Source organism: Oryctolagus cuniculus, chromosome 4 (assembly GCF_964237555.1).
Source record: "Oryctolagus cuniculus chromosome 4, mOryCun1.1, whole genome shotgun sequence".
Lineage (NCBI taxonomy): Eukaryota > Metazoa > Chordata > Mammalia > Lagomorpha > Leporidae > Oryctolagus > Oryctolagus cuniculus.
In genome coordinates this window covers 147,404,523-147,423,745 of record NC_091435.1, presented here as the reverse complement: position 1 = coordinate 147,423,745, position 19,223 = coordinate 147,404,523, and the positions used below count along the sequence as shown (strand labels likewise).

The following is a 19,223-nucleotide window of genomic DNA, read 5'->3' as shown; positions in this document are numbered from 1 at the left end:
CTCCCCAAACTTCCTCTCATCAGTTACGGCTCCTGCATTAGAAGCTCATGTTCTTTGGTAACTATCTGAACTTAATACAGACTCCTGCCTCCCAATCACTGTCGTGACTGCTTGGGCCACAGGCGTATCACAGCCACCTCCGCAGGTGCATCTCTGTTCTGAGCAGTGCTTGCCTGCACAGCAGATGAGCTCAACCTTGGCTACGTCAGAGTTGCCGAGGCCTTGCTGAAACAGCTTGCTGGCCCCACGTGCAGTTTTCCATCCGCCTGGGATGGGGCCTAACAGTCTGCATTTACAACAAGCTCCCATGTGATGGTGACACTGATGGGCCGGGAATGGTATTTTGAGAACCACTTCCTTAGACTCGAGTAGGTCTTCCTGGGTTCTAACCTAATTCCTTCCTTCTTGGAATCTCAAGGCTCAGCCTCTACAAGGGACTGCCAAAAGTTCATGGACAAATCTGCATTCTCATTGAATTCCATTTTCCCACGAACTTACAAGAGTCCCCTTGTATGTGCAAATCCGTTCTACCGACCAGCGCAACCTCTGGGATCAGACGGAATCAGCCCCCTGATTTCTCGGCACTTCCCTTGGCCACCTGCCGTCTGAGCATGGGGCTCCTTACCGGTGAGAATCTGGCTGCACTGTCCACATGGACCGAGGGTTCCTCTCCCAACTACTTTGTCTCACCTGGAGCTCTTGCAGGCAAGTGCAAGGGAATGTGGTTTCATCATCCACACCTGGAGGATTCTGGCTGGGATTTCTCCCTGCATGTTTCAAAACTCATGAATGAAATCGTCAATAAGCACCTTTAGATGAGGAAGGATTAGCTAAGCAAATACCGACGCCTACCAGCCGCAGCCCCGGCAGCAGCAGACATGAGCTCACCACGCTGTTCCAACGTTGCTGACCGATTCACGTCCGCAGCTCAGGGGCCTGCGACCTTCGCAGTGGGCCACAGAACACAGACGGTAGGCAGCACAGGCACAGGGCTTCCAGTCACTGAGGCCATGCTGGGTGTCAGGTGGGCAGAGCTGGTGCCAGGGAGGGAGGCAGACCTTGGCAGTGGACTTTCCGAGGCCGCACTCCAGGCCTCCCCGTCGGTACTCAGCCCCATCAGTGACTTCAGCAAAGCACCCCTGGCTCCCCACAACCCTCTTTTTGGGCTTCCCTATTGCTCAGGGGTGCTCACCCCCTCTGAAGCCCTCTGCCTGCTGTTGCCTCATTTTGTCCTCCGCAGGCCCTGAATGTCACCGCCCTGTGATCCTAGGCCATTGTTTTCCAGGTGTCAAGCTGGCGGGGCTGCCGTCCCTGTTCATTCAAACATGAGTCTAGGCGTGGCTGGGGAGGGCATCTGCAGGCGTGTTCCTATTTACCGCGGGGTTGCCCTGCTTTTCCACCCTCCTCCTGTTTCATTGCAAATTCCCTCTTACTCTCCTCTGCTTTGGAAGGTATGCAATCAATGTCTTCTGCCTTAATGACTACCGCTGTCTTATTCTGTTGGTCGTGACTATAATGAAACACCTGAGGTAGCTCACTTATAAGGAGAAAAGGTTTCTTTAGTCTGCAGGTTTGGAGGTTAAAGTCCAGCACAGCATAGGCTTGGGCTCTGCCAAGGGACCTGTGGCGGCTGGCAGAGTGCAATTCAGGAAGAGTCACAGGGCACTCCGGGAAGCAGGGGAGAGGGTGTGCCAACAGTCAGGCATCTGTAAGCGCCTTCTTGCCATAACTCAAGTGTTCACAGGAGAACAACCTTCAGAGGGTGTGTCCAGAGACCTAAGGACCTCCCACTGGGCCCCACCTCCTAAAGGTTCTACTCCCTCCCTATAGCACACTGGGGGACCACGCCTTTAACACACCAGCCTTAAGGGAACATTCACCATCCCAGCCATAACACCCATATTTTTTTCACTGGTGGCAAAATGCACATAACAGCAAAGTGTCCATCTGAACTATATTTAAGTGGCGTAAAGTACATCACTCACATGCTGTGCAGCCATCACCATCACCCCCCTCTAGAGAGCTTTCCATCTTGCAAAACGGAGGCTCTAAACCCATGGGACAGTAACTCCTCATTCTCCCTCTCCCCCCATTCCACTTGCTGGCTCTGTGAGTCTGACTACTGGGGCGACCTCCTGTGAGTGGAGCCATTCAGGATTTGTCTTTCTGTGTCCAGCTCATCCCATTAGTGTAACCTCGTTCAGGTTCATCCCCTCTGTAGTAGGCGTCAGAACTGCCTTCCCTTTGAGACTGTGTCATTCTCCACCGTGTGTCTGCACTGCGTTTTCATTGTTTCCATCCAGCCACTGAAGGACACCTGAGTCGCTTCCCTCTCTGGGCTACTGAGACTCCTGCTGCCGGGGATGCTGAGACTCCGCTCCCAATTCCTTCGGAGATTTACCCAGAGACAGAACTGCCGGGTCATACAGCTTCCATTTTTAGTCTTCTGGGGACCTATCATATTCCTTTTCACAGTGGCTGCAGCATTTCCCTTCCCTGCGTAGTGTACAGCTTGGTCACTTCTTTGCCAATACTGGTTACTTTGTTTTTGTTTTTATAATAGCCATCCTGGGCGTGAAGTGGTATTTCACTGTGGTTTTGAACTGCAGCTCCTTAATGATTAGCGATGTTGAATGGATGTTCATGGTCTTGTTGGCCATTTATGTACTGTTTTGGGAGAAATGTATATTCAAGTCCCTTGTCAATTTTTAAGAGGGTTGTCTGTTGTTGAGTTATAAGAGTTCTTTAGATAATCTAGATATAAATCCCTTATCAGATTTATGATTGCAAATATCTTCCCCCATTCTGTAGGTTGCTTTTCTATTCTATTGATTATGTCATTTGATGCACAGAAGTTTTTGCTTTTGTTTTTACTGTTGGTGTAATACAAGTTGTCTATTTAAACATTTACTATCTGTGCTTTTGGTGTCATATCCAAGAAATCCTTGACAAATTCAAGGTCATGAAGTTTTCCCTGTGTTTTCTTCTAAGAGTTTTTTGTTAAGACTTGTTTATTTATGTATTTGACAGGCAGAGTTACAGAAAGAGGGAGAGACAGGTGTGCTCCGCACCTCACTTGGCTAATCCTCTGCCTGCGGCGCCAGCACCCCGGGTTCTAGTCCCAGTTGGGGCACTGGATTCTGCCCCAGTTGCTTCTCTTCCAGTCCGGCTCTCTGCTGTGGCCCGGGAGTGCAGTGGAGGATGGCCCAAGTGCTCGGGACCTGCACCCACATGGGAGACCAGGAGGAAGCACCTGGCTCCTGGCTTTGGATTGGCGCAGTGCACTGGCCGTAGCGGTCATTTGGGGGGTGAACCAATGGAAAAGGAAGACCTTTCTCTCTGTCTCTCTCTCACTGTCTAACTCTGCCTGTCAAAAAATAAATAAATAAATAAATAAATAAATAAAATAAAGAAAGAGGGAGAGACAGAGAGAAAGGTCTTCCATCTGCTGGTTTACTCCCCAAATGGCCACAACAACCAGAGCTGGACCAGTCCAAAGCCAGGAGTTTCTTCCGAGTCTTCCACATGGGTGCAGAGTCCCAAGCACTTGGGCCATCTTCCACTGTTTTCGCAGACCATAGCAGAGAGCTGGATTGGAAGAGGAGCAGCTGAGACGTGAACCGGTGCCCATATGGGATGCTGCAGGGGTAGGCTTAGCCTACTACGCCACAGCACCGGCCCCCTCTTCTAAAAGTGTTAGAGTTTAGGTCTTCTATCTAGGTCTTTGATTCAATCTGAGTTAGTTTTGTGCCATGAGGTAAACATCACCACACCATTAGACAGTGTAAGTTCGATTTCTGGTTCCATCTGGCACAGTCTTGAGGTCTTAATTTTCAGGGACACTTTCCCCAGGTCCTGTTAGAAACGAACCTGCGGGCTGTCCCTGGGCTGTGGATGGAGTGCTTTCAGGTGTCCTCCCCCCAAGGGCCTGAGTTTCACCTCGCCCTGCTGTTTTTGGTACCTGTGGGATGACTAAAACCCAGTCTCTGGTTAGGAGCTCCTTGAGGGTTTTGTTTGGTTTTGGTTTTGGTTTTGAAAGGCAGAGGAGACAGACAGATAGAGATCTCCCATATGTTGGTTCATTCCTCAATTGCCTGCAGCAGCTAGGGGCTCAGCCGGATCAAAGCCAGGAGCTGGGGACTCTATCTGGGTCTGCAAGGACCCAAGTACTTGAGCCGTCACCTGTGCCTCCCAGAGTGTACACCGGGAGTAAGAAAGAATCAGCAGCAAATCCAGAACTTGAACCCAGGTACTCCATTAAGCGGTGTGGGTGTTCCAAGCAGAATCTCCCCCTGTAAAATTTTATTCATTTGTTTATCTGAAAGGCAGAGTGACAGAGAGAGGGGGGCACAAAGAGACACAGATCTTCCATCTGCCAATTCACTCCCCAGAGGGCCAGAACAACCAGGTCTGGACCAGGCTGAAGCCAAGAGCCAGGAACTCCACCCTGGTCTCCCACATGGGTGGTAGCAGGGCCCCAACTACTTAGATCATTATCCTTTGCCATCCCAGGCACATGAGCAGGAAGTCGGATGGGAAGTGGACTAGCAGGGACTCGAACCACTGCTCCCGTATGGGATGCCAGTGTCTCAAGCAGTGGCTTAGCCTGCTGCTCGCATCACAGCACAGCTCTGGCCCCCAGCAGCACCTTAACCTCTCTACCAAACGTCCAGCTTCCAGGATTGTTGACTGATCCAATCCACACCCGTGTCTCCTGCTGCAGGGTGCCCTGGTACCCTCATTGTTCTGGTGTTCATTTCTCTCACCTGAAGATTTCACTTTTCCTTTTGAAAGCTCAGCCATGCATTTAAATCTTTGGTGCTATTCTGTTTCATGGAGCATCTCTAGGAATTTATAGCAGGGGGATGAGGGTATTCCATGTTCCATGAAGTAGTCACGTTGATGGAAATCATAATCCACTATAGCTCTTTATGGCCCTTCTTACTCCATCTGGCACTGCCTTTGGAAGGAGGGACTTTGTTTCACGTGCATCCTTCATGCAGGGCTTCCATGCGAAAACCAGGAAAGTGACTAGTTAAATTCAGAGTTCCTGACTCCATGTGTATTAAGCAGACTCCAGTTCAGACTCTGCTGATGTCTCTCACAGAAACCAGCCATTCTCTCTCCGTCATATGACACACTTTGTACCTTGCGGTTGTCTGTGCATCCAGGCACTGCCCCTCTTACTCACAAGGGCACTAGCCACTCTGGATCATCACGGCATCTCCAGTGGGGCTAGTAAGTGACCAGTAATAATGAATGAAGGAGTAACTGAAGCTCAGGCAGCCATCCCCAGTTCACAAGCCTGCTGTTTACAATCCTACTGAGAGCTCCCTTGCAGATAGGGGGTGCCCAATCAAGGCTCACCAAATGACTGGGTGAGCCCACCCGTGGCTGCTCCCCACATCCTCCCAGGTGTGAACCCCAGGCTCAGGTCCAGATCTCCAGTCTGAAGACCCAGCCCCAGCTTCTGTCCTCACCGCCTTGCCCTCGGGCCCACTCTTCCTACAGGGCGAGCAGCCCATCAGATACACTGGTTTCTCTAAGATGTTTGGCCAACACTTAGGGCTGGATTCCTGAGCTCTGAGCCAGTCCCTGGGAGTGGGCATCAGGAGAGCAGAGAGGGCTTCCTGGGCAGAACCACTTCCTCATCTTTCCAGAAAAGAAAACGTTCCACATTCTTGCCCCTCTTTGAGACCTAAAGTACCGTTATCTCACTGTGCCTCCATCCCTTGGGAGCCGTGAGACGCAGATATAATTGTGGATGCCGAAATGCAGGGGATTCGGGGACGGCCCTTCGGGAAATGGACTTGGAGACAGCCTCATCCTCTTGGCTGCAGTCCCAGCCACATCCAGGTCTACACTCTGAGGCCGGGAGGCAGCCACTGCATTTCACACATCATACTGGTGTTCCAGTGCACCTGGCACAGTAGAGTGGGCTGTTACCACAGACTTCAGGGCTGGTGAGTTGTCAGTTTTTTCTCAGTGTAAATATAGGACATGTTTATAGTAGAAAAATGCAAACCCTAGACATGCCCAAAGAAGGATTCCCACTCAAAGAGAACCAGCACTGTTCAGCTCCCGGAGTCTTCTTGTTCTGCATGCACTGACTTTTATCAATTTAGATCATCTCTACCTATTTTGGTCCCTCTGCCTCCTTGTACTTAACATGAGAAGATGGCCTCCTCCCCAGGGTTTAAAAAATCATTTGTAAGTGATATTCCCTAGACAGATGTCCCATTTACTTACTGACACTCTAATTGTTAGATGCACAAATTATCTCTTCACTGTAAGTTTCTGGGCAGATGTCTTCATGACACAACACAGTGTCACTGGCCGGGTTTCCATTTCTGCTTTCCTTTAGAAAGCAAGGGTTTCTAAGCCCCTTGGTTGCCCCACACCCACGGCAGGTATAAATGTTCACACACCATCCAGCCAGGGTGCAGGTCTAGGTTCACAGTTGGAGTGAAGGACTGTACAGCAAGACAGGAAACCAAGGAATGGATACTTTCAGGACAGTCAGTGCCAAATGTGCCTTGGGGAAATACAACAATAAATATAAATGAGCCACTCAGCTGCGTCTATTAGGATGAAGCAAGGAAGTGGCAAAGCTCTGGCTCAATTGTTCTGGACTTACAGTGAAGTGCAAGAGAGGAAAACAACTGTAAGACAGGGTCTTCCCACAGAGCCCCAGCTCCAGCTCTATGTAATGGGGCAGGTCCCATGGGCTGCCTCTCAATGCCCTGTGCTGTACACTTTGGACAACAGGCACCCCCAGCACAGCAAGGGGGCTTAGTCAGAGAGTGTTTCCAGCCTTGTCTGTATTATTTCACTAAATCTTCAGCATGATGGGTACCCCCAAACAGTTGCATTCACACCCCATTGTGTTTTGTTTGAGGATACATACACATATGTATCCTCATAAAATGCACCCGTGTCTGTGATGCTAGCTCAGGAAATCATAATTGCTGCTTTAAAAAAAAAGGCATTGGTGCCAAGGTAGGGATTCGGAATTTTTGTAATTTTTAAGGCAAGCAAAATAGAGTTAATCAATGATTGTACTCAGTCCTTGTAGATTTTATATATTTTCATCTGTGAAATTCAGTGAGGCCATGTGCTCCCAGGTCACTGACAGCTGTTCAAAGGAGGAGGCTTGAGCTGCAACAAGGAAGGTGTTGGCAGCACAGGAGGACAGAGTCCAGGAGCAAGAGGGGTCTGAAAATGAAATGGGCAACCAAGAGTCCCGGGAACTCACGGCCCAGATCAAGGACAGGTTCCAGAGGCAGAGCCTGTTCAAGAGACAGGACTGGTTCTTCATTAACTTGGCCCTGCTGGTCTGGGGTGGGAGAAGAAGAGGAAGTGGGGCACGGCCCTGGAGCCCAGGCCAGGACCCACAGGAACATTCCCCTGACTGTGAGGCCAGATGTCCCCTGTGAGAGCTCCCTCCTGGGCCCTCAGTCCATGTGGTTCCCAGAGAGCCCTTCTCTACCCCTGCAACAAGCTGCTGTCCAGCTGATGGTGCAAGGATGGACTCTGTTGTGTGTCCAGGGCTCCTTCAGATGTGCCCTTGACACTCTGGGAAAGCTCCCAAGGTCAGGGAGAAGTGGGAGCTCAGGCAGGAGAGGATGGGAAGGAGGAGTGGGAGAGCTGGGGTGGGAGCAGCCCTTGGAACCTGCTGTGGATGGGACATGGTCTGTCTGCAGAAGTCCTTGTGTAGCTTGGTACTGAGGAGGTGTGACTGTTAGGAGGTGGGGCCTGCTGGGGGCAGTGGGCCATGGCGATGATGCCCTCCGAAGGGCATTAGCGAGTTAGCTCCTGCACAGCAGGTTGTTACAGAGCTGGTGTGGGTTACCTTCCTGCTTTCGCTATCACCATGTACCCTCTCTCTCATACTTCAGCCATGCAGTGCCAGGAGGCCCTGGCTAGATGCTGCTGCCAGCACCGTGCTCCTAGTGCCTCCAGAACTGTAAGTAAATGTACCTGTTTTGTAAAACCTACCATTCTCAGGTATTTCCTTCTAGCAACATGGGGCAGGTGAAGACAGAGCTGACGAGGGCACCACCAATGTGTAGGGCCTGGGAGGGCGGGGTTCCCATGGTGGGGAGGTCTCTGCCTGTCCTGTGCTGCCTTCCTATAGCAGCCACAAAGCAGGAGGCACCCATGTGAGTGGTGACCAAGTTCGCTGCAGTGACCAGAACCAGCAAGGAAACCTCTGTGATCTGGGGCCACACATGACATCCAGCGGTGCCCACCTTCACAGCCCGGCTTGGTGAGGATGGTGGCCCAGGCCTGCTTTCTGTCTCAGCCCTGCATAGTGGCCTGCAGTTACGGGGCTTCTGGGAGGGGGAGTCTGCTTTCCACCAGAGACAACAGCTTCTGTGAGCTTTGCCCAGTTGGGGATATACAGGAAGGGCAAGTGTAGGTCTCGGCTCACCACTGCAGACACCAGCCGGGAGACGACGCTGCAGCACGGTCTGGGTCTGCTCTGCGGTGCACCCAGCTCCCCATCACTGGGGCCACGCAAATGGAGGATTGCAACGTCTTTGAGCAGATGAACTTCGTCATCTCACTCCATTCTGAAATTCAGTAATTCAGAGACCAGGAGGCACCATCTTTGCTTTTATCAGCATTTGTGAGATATCAAAATGACCAGCAATGGGCACAGGTCGTGCAGGGAGAACCTTCACGGATAAGCAAGAAGGAGAAGCAAGCCTTGCCGCTTCCCAGGAGCCCAGCCTCGGGCCTCCTGGCTCTCACCCACCTGCACTCTGCACCTCCCATTTCTTCCTCCCGTGGATTCCCGAGGTCTATCTCCGTTGCCAGCAGCACCTGGCCCTCCTCGCTGAATTTCATTGCTGTAAAATGCTCAATAAGGAAGGCAGTAGGGCGACCAACTTGTCCCAGTGGGCCCAGAGTTTCCCTCCTCCAGGTTAGAGGCCGGAAGACCTGTGTGCTAGGACCGTGCTCAGTGCTGGGCAGATGGATGCAGTCGGTCACGCCGGGGGCCAGAGGACTCGCAGGCCATGGTGTCTGGGAAACTCAGGTGCCGCTCGTGCAAACAGCAACCCGAAGCAAAGGGCCTCACACAGCAGGCACTCAATAAATGCTTGCAGAGCTCCCAGCTGCCAGCCAGTTTCCCCCAAAGGCGCTGTGAATCACAGGAAAGCAGGAAGTTTCCAAAAGGGCCTGAGCAGAGTGCAGAACGGCTTGTCAAGCAGTCTGAGAAACTTAGCACTCTCATCCTATCCTGCAGTCTCCTTGGCAGCCCATGGGCTTGAGCAGTGACTGCAGAAGCCGCCAACCCCTTCCCTGCACCAAGGCCCTTCCCTAGGGGTGGCACACAAGACTCAGTCTCGGAGTCTCCTGACACCCACACTGCACACACCTGTCCCACTTAAACTGCCCAGGTACCCTTCCCTGTGAGCCCAGCAAGCTGCAGGGTGAACTAACCAGATAAACTAGTTCCGACATGGATGCTGCCTGTCTTGTGATTCCAAATTTCCCAGCTCAGTCTGCCCCACCTGGGAGAGCACATTTGGGAGACACGGGTGAGCCCCGGCACAGCCTCCTGGCGCATCAGCGTTCCTCCAATATTTCAGAGGAAATACGACATATCATTTGGAAACACATATATAGCATGTGCAGAAAAATATAAAATTTATTTGGCTTTCAGATACAATACAAGACTGTATCAAAACCACAGGCCACACCCCAGCCACAACCCCCATCCCCTCGTTCTACCCCTGTGTGGAATCTGCTCATTTCTTCCTGGAATTTCACAATGAGCCTCTTTGCAAACACAAGCCCAACACCCCTGTGTGGAATCTGCTCACTTCCTCCTGGAATTTCACAATGAGTCTCTTTGCAAACACAAGCCCAACACCGTGTCCTAACGGAGGCCCTCCAGCCTCTGCACCTGGGGTCTCCCAACAGGTGGGATGGAGCGCGAACAAAGTGGAACTTGTCTTCAGGACTCCCGGTTGTATACACTAAATTTCTAAGACAGGATTATTAGTCTGCCACATTTCTGGAGGTTGGGGGACAGCCTCGGGTGCTGATGAGACAGTTCCCAGAAGCCTCACGTCCTGGGGTTCCTGCTTCCAGCGGGTGCCCCCAGGCTGCATCGGGGCCCCCAGTGTTTCCCCAGGAGTCTCTTAGCATTTCCACCCTGCAGGATAAGCAGCTGGAGAGGCGGGTTCCAGGCAGGGGGTGAGCTGCCCACTGGGCAGGAGGACGTCCCATCCTTTAACCCCTGTGCAGGTACAGTGAAGTCTGAGACTTCCCGCCTTGGTTTCACTCCCTACCCCTGGGCAAATTTAATCCATCCCAACAATGAGGCATACCCAGGGAATCAAGGTCCTCTAAACCAAGGGAGCTTCTTGCCAAGTTTCAGAACAGGTCTCCCAGCAAAGCTCAGGCCCAACTGGCCCTGCTCCTACTCTCACCTCAATCAGCAACGTAACAGCATGAGATGAATATCTGAGGAAGGGACAGGAGAGATCCCCAGACTCAGGCCCTAAGGCTCACTGACAGCAAGAGGACCCGTGTCATGGGAAGGCGGGGGCTGGGAAAGGAGACAACAGGCTCAGGGGAAAAGATGCCCCACTCAGCTGAGGCCAGAAGAAAGGCCGGAACCATCAATACAAGAGCTCCCATCCAGCTCCCAAAGCGAGCTTTAAATCTGCCCTAAAATCTCTCTAAAAGCCAAAATAGAAGGGAAACTGAACGGGTGATAACATGTGGTATCCATCAGAGAAACGCAGCCGTGCAGGCTAAAACCAAGCTGCTACCCAGCTGTAAGCCCTGCTGTGCTCCAGGAGTCATGGCAGAGCCGTCCCACACAGGCCAGCGCCACGGAAATGCAGACCAGACCCAGCGGGACGGCTGCTGGTTCTGACAAAGGCGCAAAGGGGATTCTGTAGCGGAAGCCGAGTCATCTCAGCAGCAGGTGCAGAACCACTGGACAGCCACAGAGCGCTCTAGCCTTGACCTAGACCTCACCTGCATGGAAGCTAATTCAGGATGGAACACAAATGTTAACGTAAAATCAGGAAACCTTTAGAAGAAAGCACTAGGAATAAAGGCTTGAGGAGTTCTCAGGCGCGACACCAAAAGCAGGACCCAAAAAACTAAAAACTGACAAAGTAGAATTCAACAAAATTAAACTTTTCCTCTGTAAAATACCCTGTCAAGAGGATGAAGAAATGAGCTAGGACCAGAAGAACAAGTCTGCCAGTCACATACACAGCCACGGGCTTGGCTCTGACTTACACACAGGACTTCCAAAACTCAGAAGTCAAGAAAACAGGCAAAACACATGAGCAGAGATTTCAACAGAGAGGAAAGACAAATATTAGCAAAGCACATGAGAAGACGTTCAATACCATTACCTACTAGGAAAATGCAAACTAAGGCCCTGGTGAGCTGTCACTACACATCTATATGAGCAACTCAAAGAAAAAGTAGTGACAAAACCAAATGCTGACAAAGCAACTGCACCTCTCACATGTTGTTGGAGCAGCCCTAACCCTGGCCCTAATGCAAAACCACCAACTCTCGAAAGTAGTCTGCCGGTTTCTTAAAAAGCCTCAATATGCATCCTATGGGCACCTAGAAACAACAATGTGCGTTCATACAAAAGCCTGGACACAGTCATTCACAGCACACGTGTTTGTAACAGTCTCAAGGTGCAAACAGCCTAACTGGCCTTTAACAAGTGACCGTTTCAACAAATTCTGGTACAGCCACACGATGGAATACTACTCAGCCATAAAAATGTACGAATGATTAATAAGTCCACTAGCTCGGATGGATCTCAGGACTGCTGGGCTAATCAGAAAAGGGAATATATCGTGTGATTCCATGTATAGGATATTTCCCAAACGGCAAAGTGACAGTGATGGAGCAGAGAGCCGAGCGGTGGACGGCGGTTAGAAGGGCACAAGAGAAATCACTGCAGTGTTGGCTCAGCTCTACCTTGAAGAGGTGGGGTGGTGGTTACACAAGCTACACATGTGATAGAGCCACACACACACTCTTTTTAAATTATTATTATTTGAAAATCAGAGTTATACAGAGAAGGAGAGTCAGAGAGACAGAGAGGTCCTCCATCTACTGTTTCACTCCCCAATTGACCACAATGGCCAGAGCTGTGCTGATCCAAAGCCAGGAGCCAGGAGCTTCTTCCTGGTCTCCCATGCGGGTGCAGGGGTTCAAGCACTTGGGCCATCTTCCACTGCTTCCCCAGGCCACAGCAGAGAGCTGGATCGGAAATGGAGCAGCCAAGACTCCAGCTGGCGCCCATATGGGATGCCAGCACTGCAGGCACTGGCCCCAGAGCCACACACATACTTGATAGCAATGTTGATTCCTGCTTTTGATACTGTCCTGTAGTTATGTAAGAGGGACCCACTGGGAGAAACTGGGCAGAGTCTTCACAGTACTTCTAAGTGCTACTTTTCCTATGAATCTATAGTTGTTCCAAAATAAAAAGCCCTTCAAACACTCAGATCAACTCAAATTTCTTCTAGTACTGGGAACTCAGTAGAACCTCCCGTGATGCCCCCTAAGGGAGACCCCAAGTACTGCAGTGGCAACTCTTCTGTGTTGAGCCTCTGGGAGACACACAAGCATCCACTCCTGCGGCTGTTTCTTCAAGGCCCTTCTCAAGGGCAGCCAAGGGCGGAACAGCCAAGCACAACATAGGAACAGGGGCCAAACCTGCCCAGACTCACCCAGGGCACTCTAAGGGGTCCATCCACGGCCCCTTCTCCATCCCACCACTCCTGGCTCTTGGGTGTTCTGCAGCCCAGGGCCTCCCAAGGCAGAAAGGGGGTTGAAGTATGTTAAAGCCATGGGACAGGATGAAACAAAGCAGGAGGGTGTGGTTGAGGCCGGGGGACTGACCCCCTGCATTCCTCTGTACACAGTGTGGCCTCAACAAGATTGTTGTATCAGTTCTGCTTCTCCAAGAATGGAAAAAACACGCAGCCACTGTCACAAACAAAGCAGCACGGTCAGGAAGAGATGAAAGGAGCGATCTGAAGTGCTCCCTCCGTCTGCTCTGTGTCAGTGCGACAGTGTGGCGATGGCTGGGTGCGTGTTGAAGCTCCCTGTGCCATGAGCGAGGTAATGATGTCATAGCTCTGACGTCATAGGAGGGAGCCCTTATGGCTGACTTACCCTGGCAACCACAGGGAGATCTGTGGTCAAGGCTTAGGTCAAGGGCACTACCTTCGGAAGGGGTTCAGGCAGTTCTGGCAGCACTGGGTTAGCTCCCATGAGAGCGATGGTTGCAGAACAGTGCGCCCAGCCCGCTGGCCCTTGCTTCCTCGCTTGCACACACGCCCCTTCTGCGTTCCCCTTTCTGCTTCGCCACCATGCTGGGATGCAGACTGAAGGCCCTCGCCGGAGGCTGAACGGACGAGGCCGCTCCATCATGGACTTTCAGCCTCCAGACCTGAGAGCTCCCTAAACCTCTTTTCTTTAGAATCACCCAGCTTCAGGTAGTTGGTGATTGTGACTCAAAACGGATCGAGACAGCATGGCCAGGAGAGCACGAGAGGTCAAGGGGGCTCTGAGCGCCAGCTGGGGCGGGGGGAAGGATTGTGTGATGCGTGACCACTAGCTGCTGTGGTTCTCCCCTACACACACACACACACACACACACACACACACACCAAGGTGCTGCTCCCTGGAGTCCAAGGCCCAAATAATGCCACTTGCGCATGCAGGAGGGCGGTGGCGGAATCCTGCAGCCCAGGCATCTGTCTTCCTGACTTCCAAACAGGTGGCTGCAAACGGAAAAGTTAAGTCCAAGATGCCTCCCCAGGGTTGGAGGTTCAGGAAGCTGGGGCCGTGGGCCACGACCTGGAACTGGCTCTCCCAGGGCAGAGGTCCGCAGGGCCCCTCAGGTGCCGCTGGGAGAGCTGCTGTTTCCAGTTCTTCCCCAGACTTCCTGCCCCACTGGGCTGCCCCGCTGCTGGTGGGCTGGCCATGCTCTCCCTCCCCTGGGCCCTGGCTCTGGAAATTTCCTGACATTTGCACAGCAGGGACCAATCCACCGCTCTTTCTATAAGATAACCTCAGTTTGGCCCTGAAGGAAGGTTGAGTTTTAAGGAGAAACAGATCTCCCTGTGGCTGCCAGAGTAAGTCAGCCATAAGGGCTCCCTCCAACCTTCACCTTCCACCCCCATAACTGCAGGGCAGGCCTGGTTTTCATTGAGAGTTAGTGCTGGGGGATGGCCTGCTCCCCTGCCGCCTCCAAATGACACAGGCAACAGAGGCAGTCTGTATATTAAACACAATTGTGCTCATTGCTGCCGGAGGAGGTAGGCAACCCCTCTCCCCGCCCCCACACTTGCAGGCTCTCCACATGTGGTTCAGGTGGCGCCAAGTGCCCTGCAGCCACCACGGCCCCCTAGGTCCCAGCTAGGGTGTGCGGGTGTGTCCCCAGGGCCCCGGGAACAAGCCCACCATGGGAGCCACACCACGCTGATGGTGAGGGCAGGGTGGCAGAGTGGTTAAGGCCTCTGGTTGCAGAGTCTCACCTCTGTGCTTCTTCTCTGCTCCACCTGTCTTTTGCGTGTCCACACACGCGAGATTGGCATCACGAAGCCTTTTTTTCTTCCCCATCAGTGGAGACGAGCAGAACCCACCTGGTAGGGCTGCAGGAAGGACTTCGTGCAAGGAAAATCCCCGAACCGTCACGCAGCTCAATTCCTGCTAGCTGCCCCTGGTGTCCTTTGCACATTGCTTTTGGGGTGAACTGTTGCTCTCCTGAGCACTAGTAACTACGGCTCACGGGACTGGTGGGGCATGTGAACGTGCCAGACCACTTGTTTAGGCAAGAACAGATCCACAGCTCTCTGCTATGCCTGGGAAAGCAGTGGACAACGTCCCAAGTCCTTGGGCCCCTGCACCCATGTGGGAGACCTGGAAGAAGCTCCTGGCTCCTGGCTTCGGATAGGCTCAGCTCTGGCTATTACGGCCATCTGGGGAGTGAGCCAGCAGATGAAAGACCTCTCTCTCTGCCTCTCTCTCTCTCTCTGCCCCCCTCTCTCTCTCTCTCTGCCTCTCTGTAGCTCTTCTTTCAAATAAATAAATAAATCTAAAAAGAGAGAGAGAAGGAGAAGAAAAAGAAGAAAGGAAGGAAGGAAGGAAGGAAGGGAGGGAGGGAGGGAGGGAGGGAGGGAGGAGAATGGACCCAGCACCAGCGGCCAACCCCAGAGACCAGCATGGTGCACAAGCTCTGCTCCTGAGCTTCACCCTGTGTCATCCAACAAAGCCCCGCCTGTGGAGCCACTCTTATTACCCACTTTCCCAGGAAAGGTGAAAACCTCCTCTCCGCACTCCCCCCGGCCCGCCCCGGTTAGAAAGCAGCTGGTGGGAAGTGGACCTGCGACCTCCCAGTGCACTCTCCCCACCTTAAACCAACACAGTTTGTGTGGGGCTTTGCAACAATGTCCACAAAACGGATTGGTTTGCCCCAGCAAACAGGAACCTAGAAAATGGCAGACCCTCTGGCTGGATGTCCTCTGTTGTCACCAGGTCACGCCTGTCATAAGACGGTGCAGCACATAGCACGCTGGGAGGGTGCAGGGTACTCCTTGGGAGGAGGAACTCACCCTTCCAACAGCAATGCCCCTGAGACTGGGTGGCCCCAGGAGGGAAAGGCTTCAGTGACTTTAACTGATGGGATTTCCAGAGCCCAGCTGTGCCTGGGGCTACACAAACTTGTACCTGGTTTCAGTGGGGCTAAGTACAGATATCTCCAAACTCCCATCTTAGAATTACTACGGATCAACCAAGGTAAGGACTAGGATACTCGGGTTATTAAGAGTTAAGAACAGCTCTTCACTGTGCTGGGCACCTCCGACCTCAGTGCGGTTAAATCATCAGCAGGTGAGAAATGATTTCTATCTATCTATCTATCTATTGATAGATGCTGCCGTAAACTCACTGATTTTTAGGGACTCGGGTGGGGGCACCCAAAGGGACCAGCCTCCTCCAGCGTCCCCCGCCATCAGACACCTACTCTGGAAGCCCCTTCTTGGTGAGAACGGAGGGAGACTGTCTCTTGCTCTCAGCCCTCCCCCCCCAACCTTTGCCTCAACCCTTGCCTCAATCCTAACTAAAAATACCCACATTTCGACAGCTGTCTGCTGAAACTTCTCTACAATGCTTGAAACAGTTAAGGAGCGTGAAGATTCTGAACTACCTTAAAACTGCTGTCTGATGCATACCCAGCTGTGCTTCCATTCGGTCTTTATTTACCGTGGGGTGGGGAGACAGCAGAAGCAGGAGTGGGGAGCCCAGCGCCGCCACCAGGAACAATCTGAGAAAGGACATGGTGGGGTCCACTCTGGCCTCCAGACCCTCTTCCGTCCCCCACACGGAAGCAGCCCACATAGACCTCCTTCCTGGCTTTGCACCCCCTGGATGCATCATTGGAGGCTTTGCCCAGCTCCATGGTACCACACGACTGTGGGCAATGACCTCCGTGCCCCACAAGCCCAAGCCCGACCCCAAGAGGGCTCTGGTGAGAGTCCTGCAGCTTCCCACTTCTTCACCCAGCAACATCACCAGTGCCTGTGTCTGGTTCCTCCTCAGGAACCAACAAAACAGCCAGAGTGTGGACTCAACCATTCAGGGGCCCTTGCATTCCTGAGAGCGGAAACGCACTTCCCACCCCATCCTCACCACGGTCAGCACCTCATCGTCTCTCTATCTGCTGCTCCCCATAACTAACCCGGGTCAGGCACCTGCTTACACATCTCCGAACGGACCCAAGGGCCATCTGCAGACCAGGAAGCCTGGTCCAAGCATGCAAGCTGGTTGCCGGTCTCTCCAGCCTCTCAGAGAGGTGGGCAGGTGGCACAGCACAGGAGGGAAAACGTCCCTCGGCCACCCATTCCAGGGCGAGGTGGGCTCTGACCCGCGCAGTCTGGGAGAGACCACAGCGTGTCCCCGGCGGGATGCCACCCCTCGCACCTCCAAGCCAATGCCCGCAGGAGACGCCACGGGGTTCCTCGGGATGCGCCGCGCGCTGTTTCAGCCCGAGAGCACGCAGCTTCCTCGCCGGGTGCCGGGACTCGGACTCGGTCCCGCTCCGGACCCTGGCGACGGCGTGTGAACGCTCGCACCCGCAAGCGTGCGCCCAGACCCCGGGGCTGCGACCCGGGATCCCGCGGCGCCCCGACGACTCCACTCACCTTAATGTTGCCGAAGACAGAGCGGGGACAGCGGCCGGCTCGGCCAGCGGAGGCGTCGCTGCCCCGGCGCGCGCTGAGCTCGGGCAGGAGCCCCATAGTGGCGGGCGGCGTCCTCTATGTCCCGGCCGAAGCGGTGGCTGCAGGGCCCGGGGCTACCGCGAGCAGGGGCTGGGGGGGCCGGGGCAGGCGCGGCTGGGCCGGCGGGCGGCGAGCGCGGCGCGCAGACTGAGCGAGGGAGTGCGCGCCCAGAAGTTTTTATAAAGCGGCCGCCGCCGCCGCCGATGAGGAAACGCGCGCTCCCTCCTCCCCTTTCGCCGCCGGTGTCCCAGGCCCGAGCCCCCGCCCCCGCCGTGACCACCCCTCGGACAGGTGTGACGCGGCGGCCCGCAGCGCGCGCCAGCGACCTTGGCCGCGACCCGCGGACTGAGCGCTCCGGGAAGGACCCGCCTGCCCCGAGGGGCGGGGGAGGAGCGGGGCGGCGGCCCAGGGAGCGGCCCCGCGGCTGCGGGGGGCCGCGGCTGCAGGGGCGGGGTCGCCCCGGGACTGGCGGGGCCAGGCGAGGAGACTAGGAGTGCCGGGGCGGGAGAGAGCTGGAGAGAGTCGGGGGCGGGGCAGCAAAGGGGCCTCCAGACGCGGGGAGGGGAGGCACCGCGTAGGGAGCGGGGGTCCCAGCGCAGTGGGGAGCCGCCGCGCCCCGACGCCCTGGGGAGATTTACGGAGCTGGCTTCGGCTTGTTTGCACTCGCCCCGCAAACCTGTGCTCTCAGTTCCGGTGATGGCTCCGAGGCTCTGTTTGTGCTGAAGACTGATTTATATTCGCACTGCTCTTTGCACAGCAGAGGGGGCGGGTAACACGGTGGAGAGGTGGGGGCCGCCCGGGGCTGGGCCCCGACTCCCTGGCCCCTGGCCAAGGTAAACTGCAGGCGCTGTCGAGTGTCAGCGATGTCGCTGGTCTGGCCTGGCGTGCTGCGGGGGAGGAGAGCCCTTGGACAAACGCGACGCACCCCACTGACCTTCCCGGGGAGGGAGTGAAGAGCAGATTTATTATTATTATTTTTCTCCCTGAGAGTTTCTCCCACCAGGATTCTGACGGGGAAAAAGGTGAGGCTTTTCCAGAAGGTTCTGCCAAAAGCCATTGCTTCAAGAATCCAGTTCTGGAGGCGCTTTCCAGCTCCGTAATTCCTCAGGTCCCCTGCAGAGTCCACCCCAACACCAGGAGAAAATGCTGGTCCATTCCAGGAAGCGATTGCTTCCACTCAGGGCGTCATGCCTTTCTGCCTCTGGCCTGTGTCCAAGGGCTCCTCCTCTCCACCTGCAGCCCCAGGAGCAAGGACATGGCCTTATCCTGAAGCTGGTGGTCTCACTCACCCACAGAGCGTGGTGGATGGGTACAAGGCCTACAGAAGCTACAGATTTGGAAGAGGCACTGATGTGAAGTTGCTGGTCTGTCCACTTCAAGAACTCGGGACCCTAGGACAGCTACCACCCCAGGGTCACCATGAGTGCTGAGTGTAACAGACGTGGCACTAGCACCCACATGCACCAATGCCTGCAGTCCAGCATCTGCCATGCAGTCAGAGATGCTGTTGGGGGCCGGGCTCCATGGACAAGATGCCAGAGAGCCTACCTACACAACGGCTGCAAGCTGTGCATCTGTGTGGTAGGTGGTGGGGTAGGGCCCTGACCTCAGCTGTGCTGACCCCAAGCCTGACCTGAAGGGTTGTTCAAGAAGTCCTCCAGTTCACAAGTGCAAGCAACCAGGGACTGGAGAAGGCCTGGGCCAAGGTCACAGGCACACAGGGCCACCATGGCTGCAGCACCTTCCTGCTTGCTCTGGCAGAGTCCCAGGGAGCATCGGAATCTACAGCCCTCACCTCACCCAGCTGCCTTAACCTTGCCGTCCACCGTGGTCAGGGCCAGCATCACCGCCAAAGGAAGAGTCTGTTTGGGAAATGCTTCCAAGTGGAACTCAGCTAACTATAACACAGATCCAGCCGGAGACTGAAGGGGC

General features: G+C 54.2%; 1 protein-coding gene across 1 annotated transcript in view; it reads right to left on the bottom strand.

Annotated features, from left to right (window-relative positions):
- Nucleotides 1-17,455, bottom strand: part of SLCO2A1 (solute carrier organic anion transporter family member 2A1) — a 74,059-nt gene extending 56,604 nt beyond the window's left edge. Inside the window, exon 1 of the mRNA XM_002716257.5 lies at nt 17,214-17,455. Within this exon, the coding sequence (XP_002716303.1) occupies nt 17,214-17,309 (96 nt within the window). The 5' untranslated portion in view covers nt 17,310-17,455. The remainder of the gene's footprint in view (nt 1-17,213) is intronic.
- Nucleotides 17,456-19,223: the final 1,768 nt, after the last annotated feature.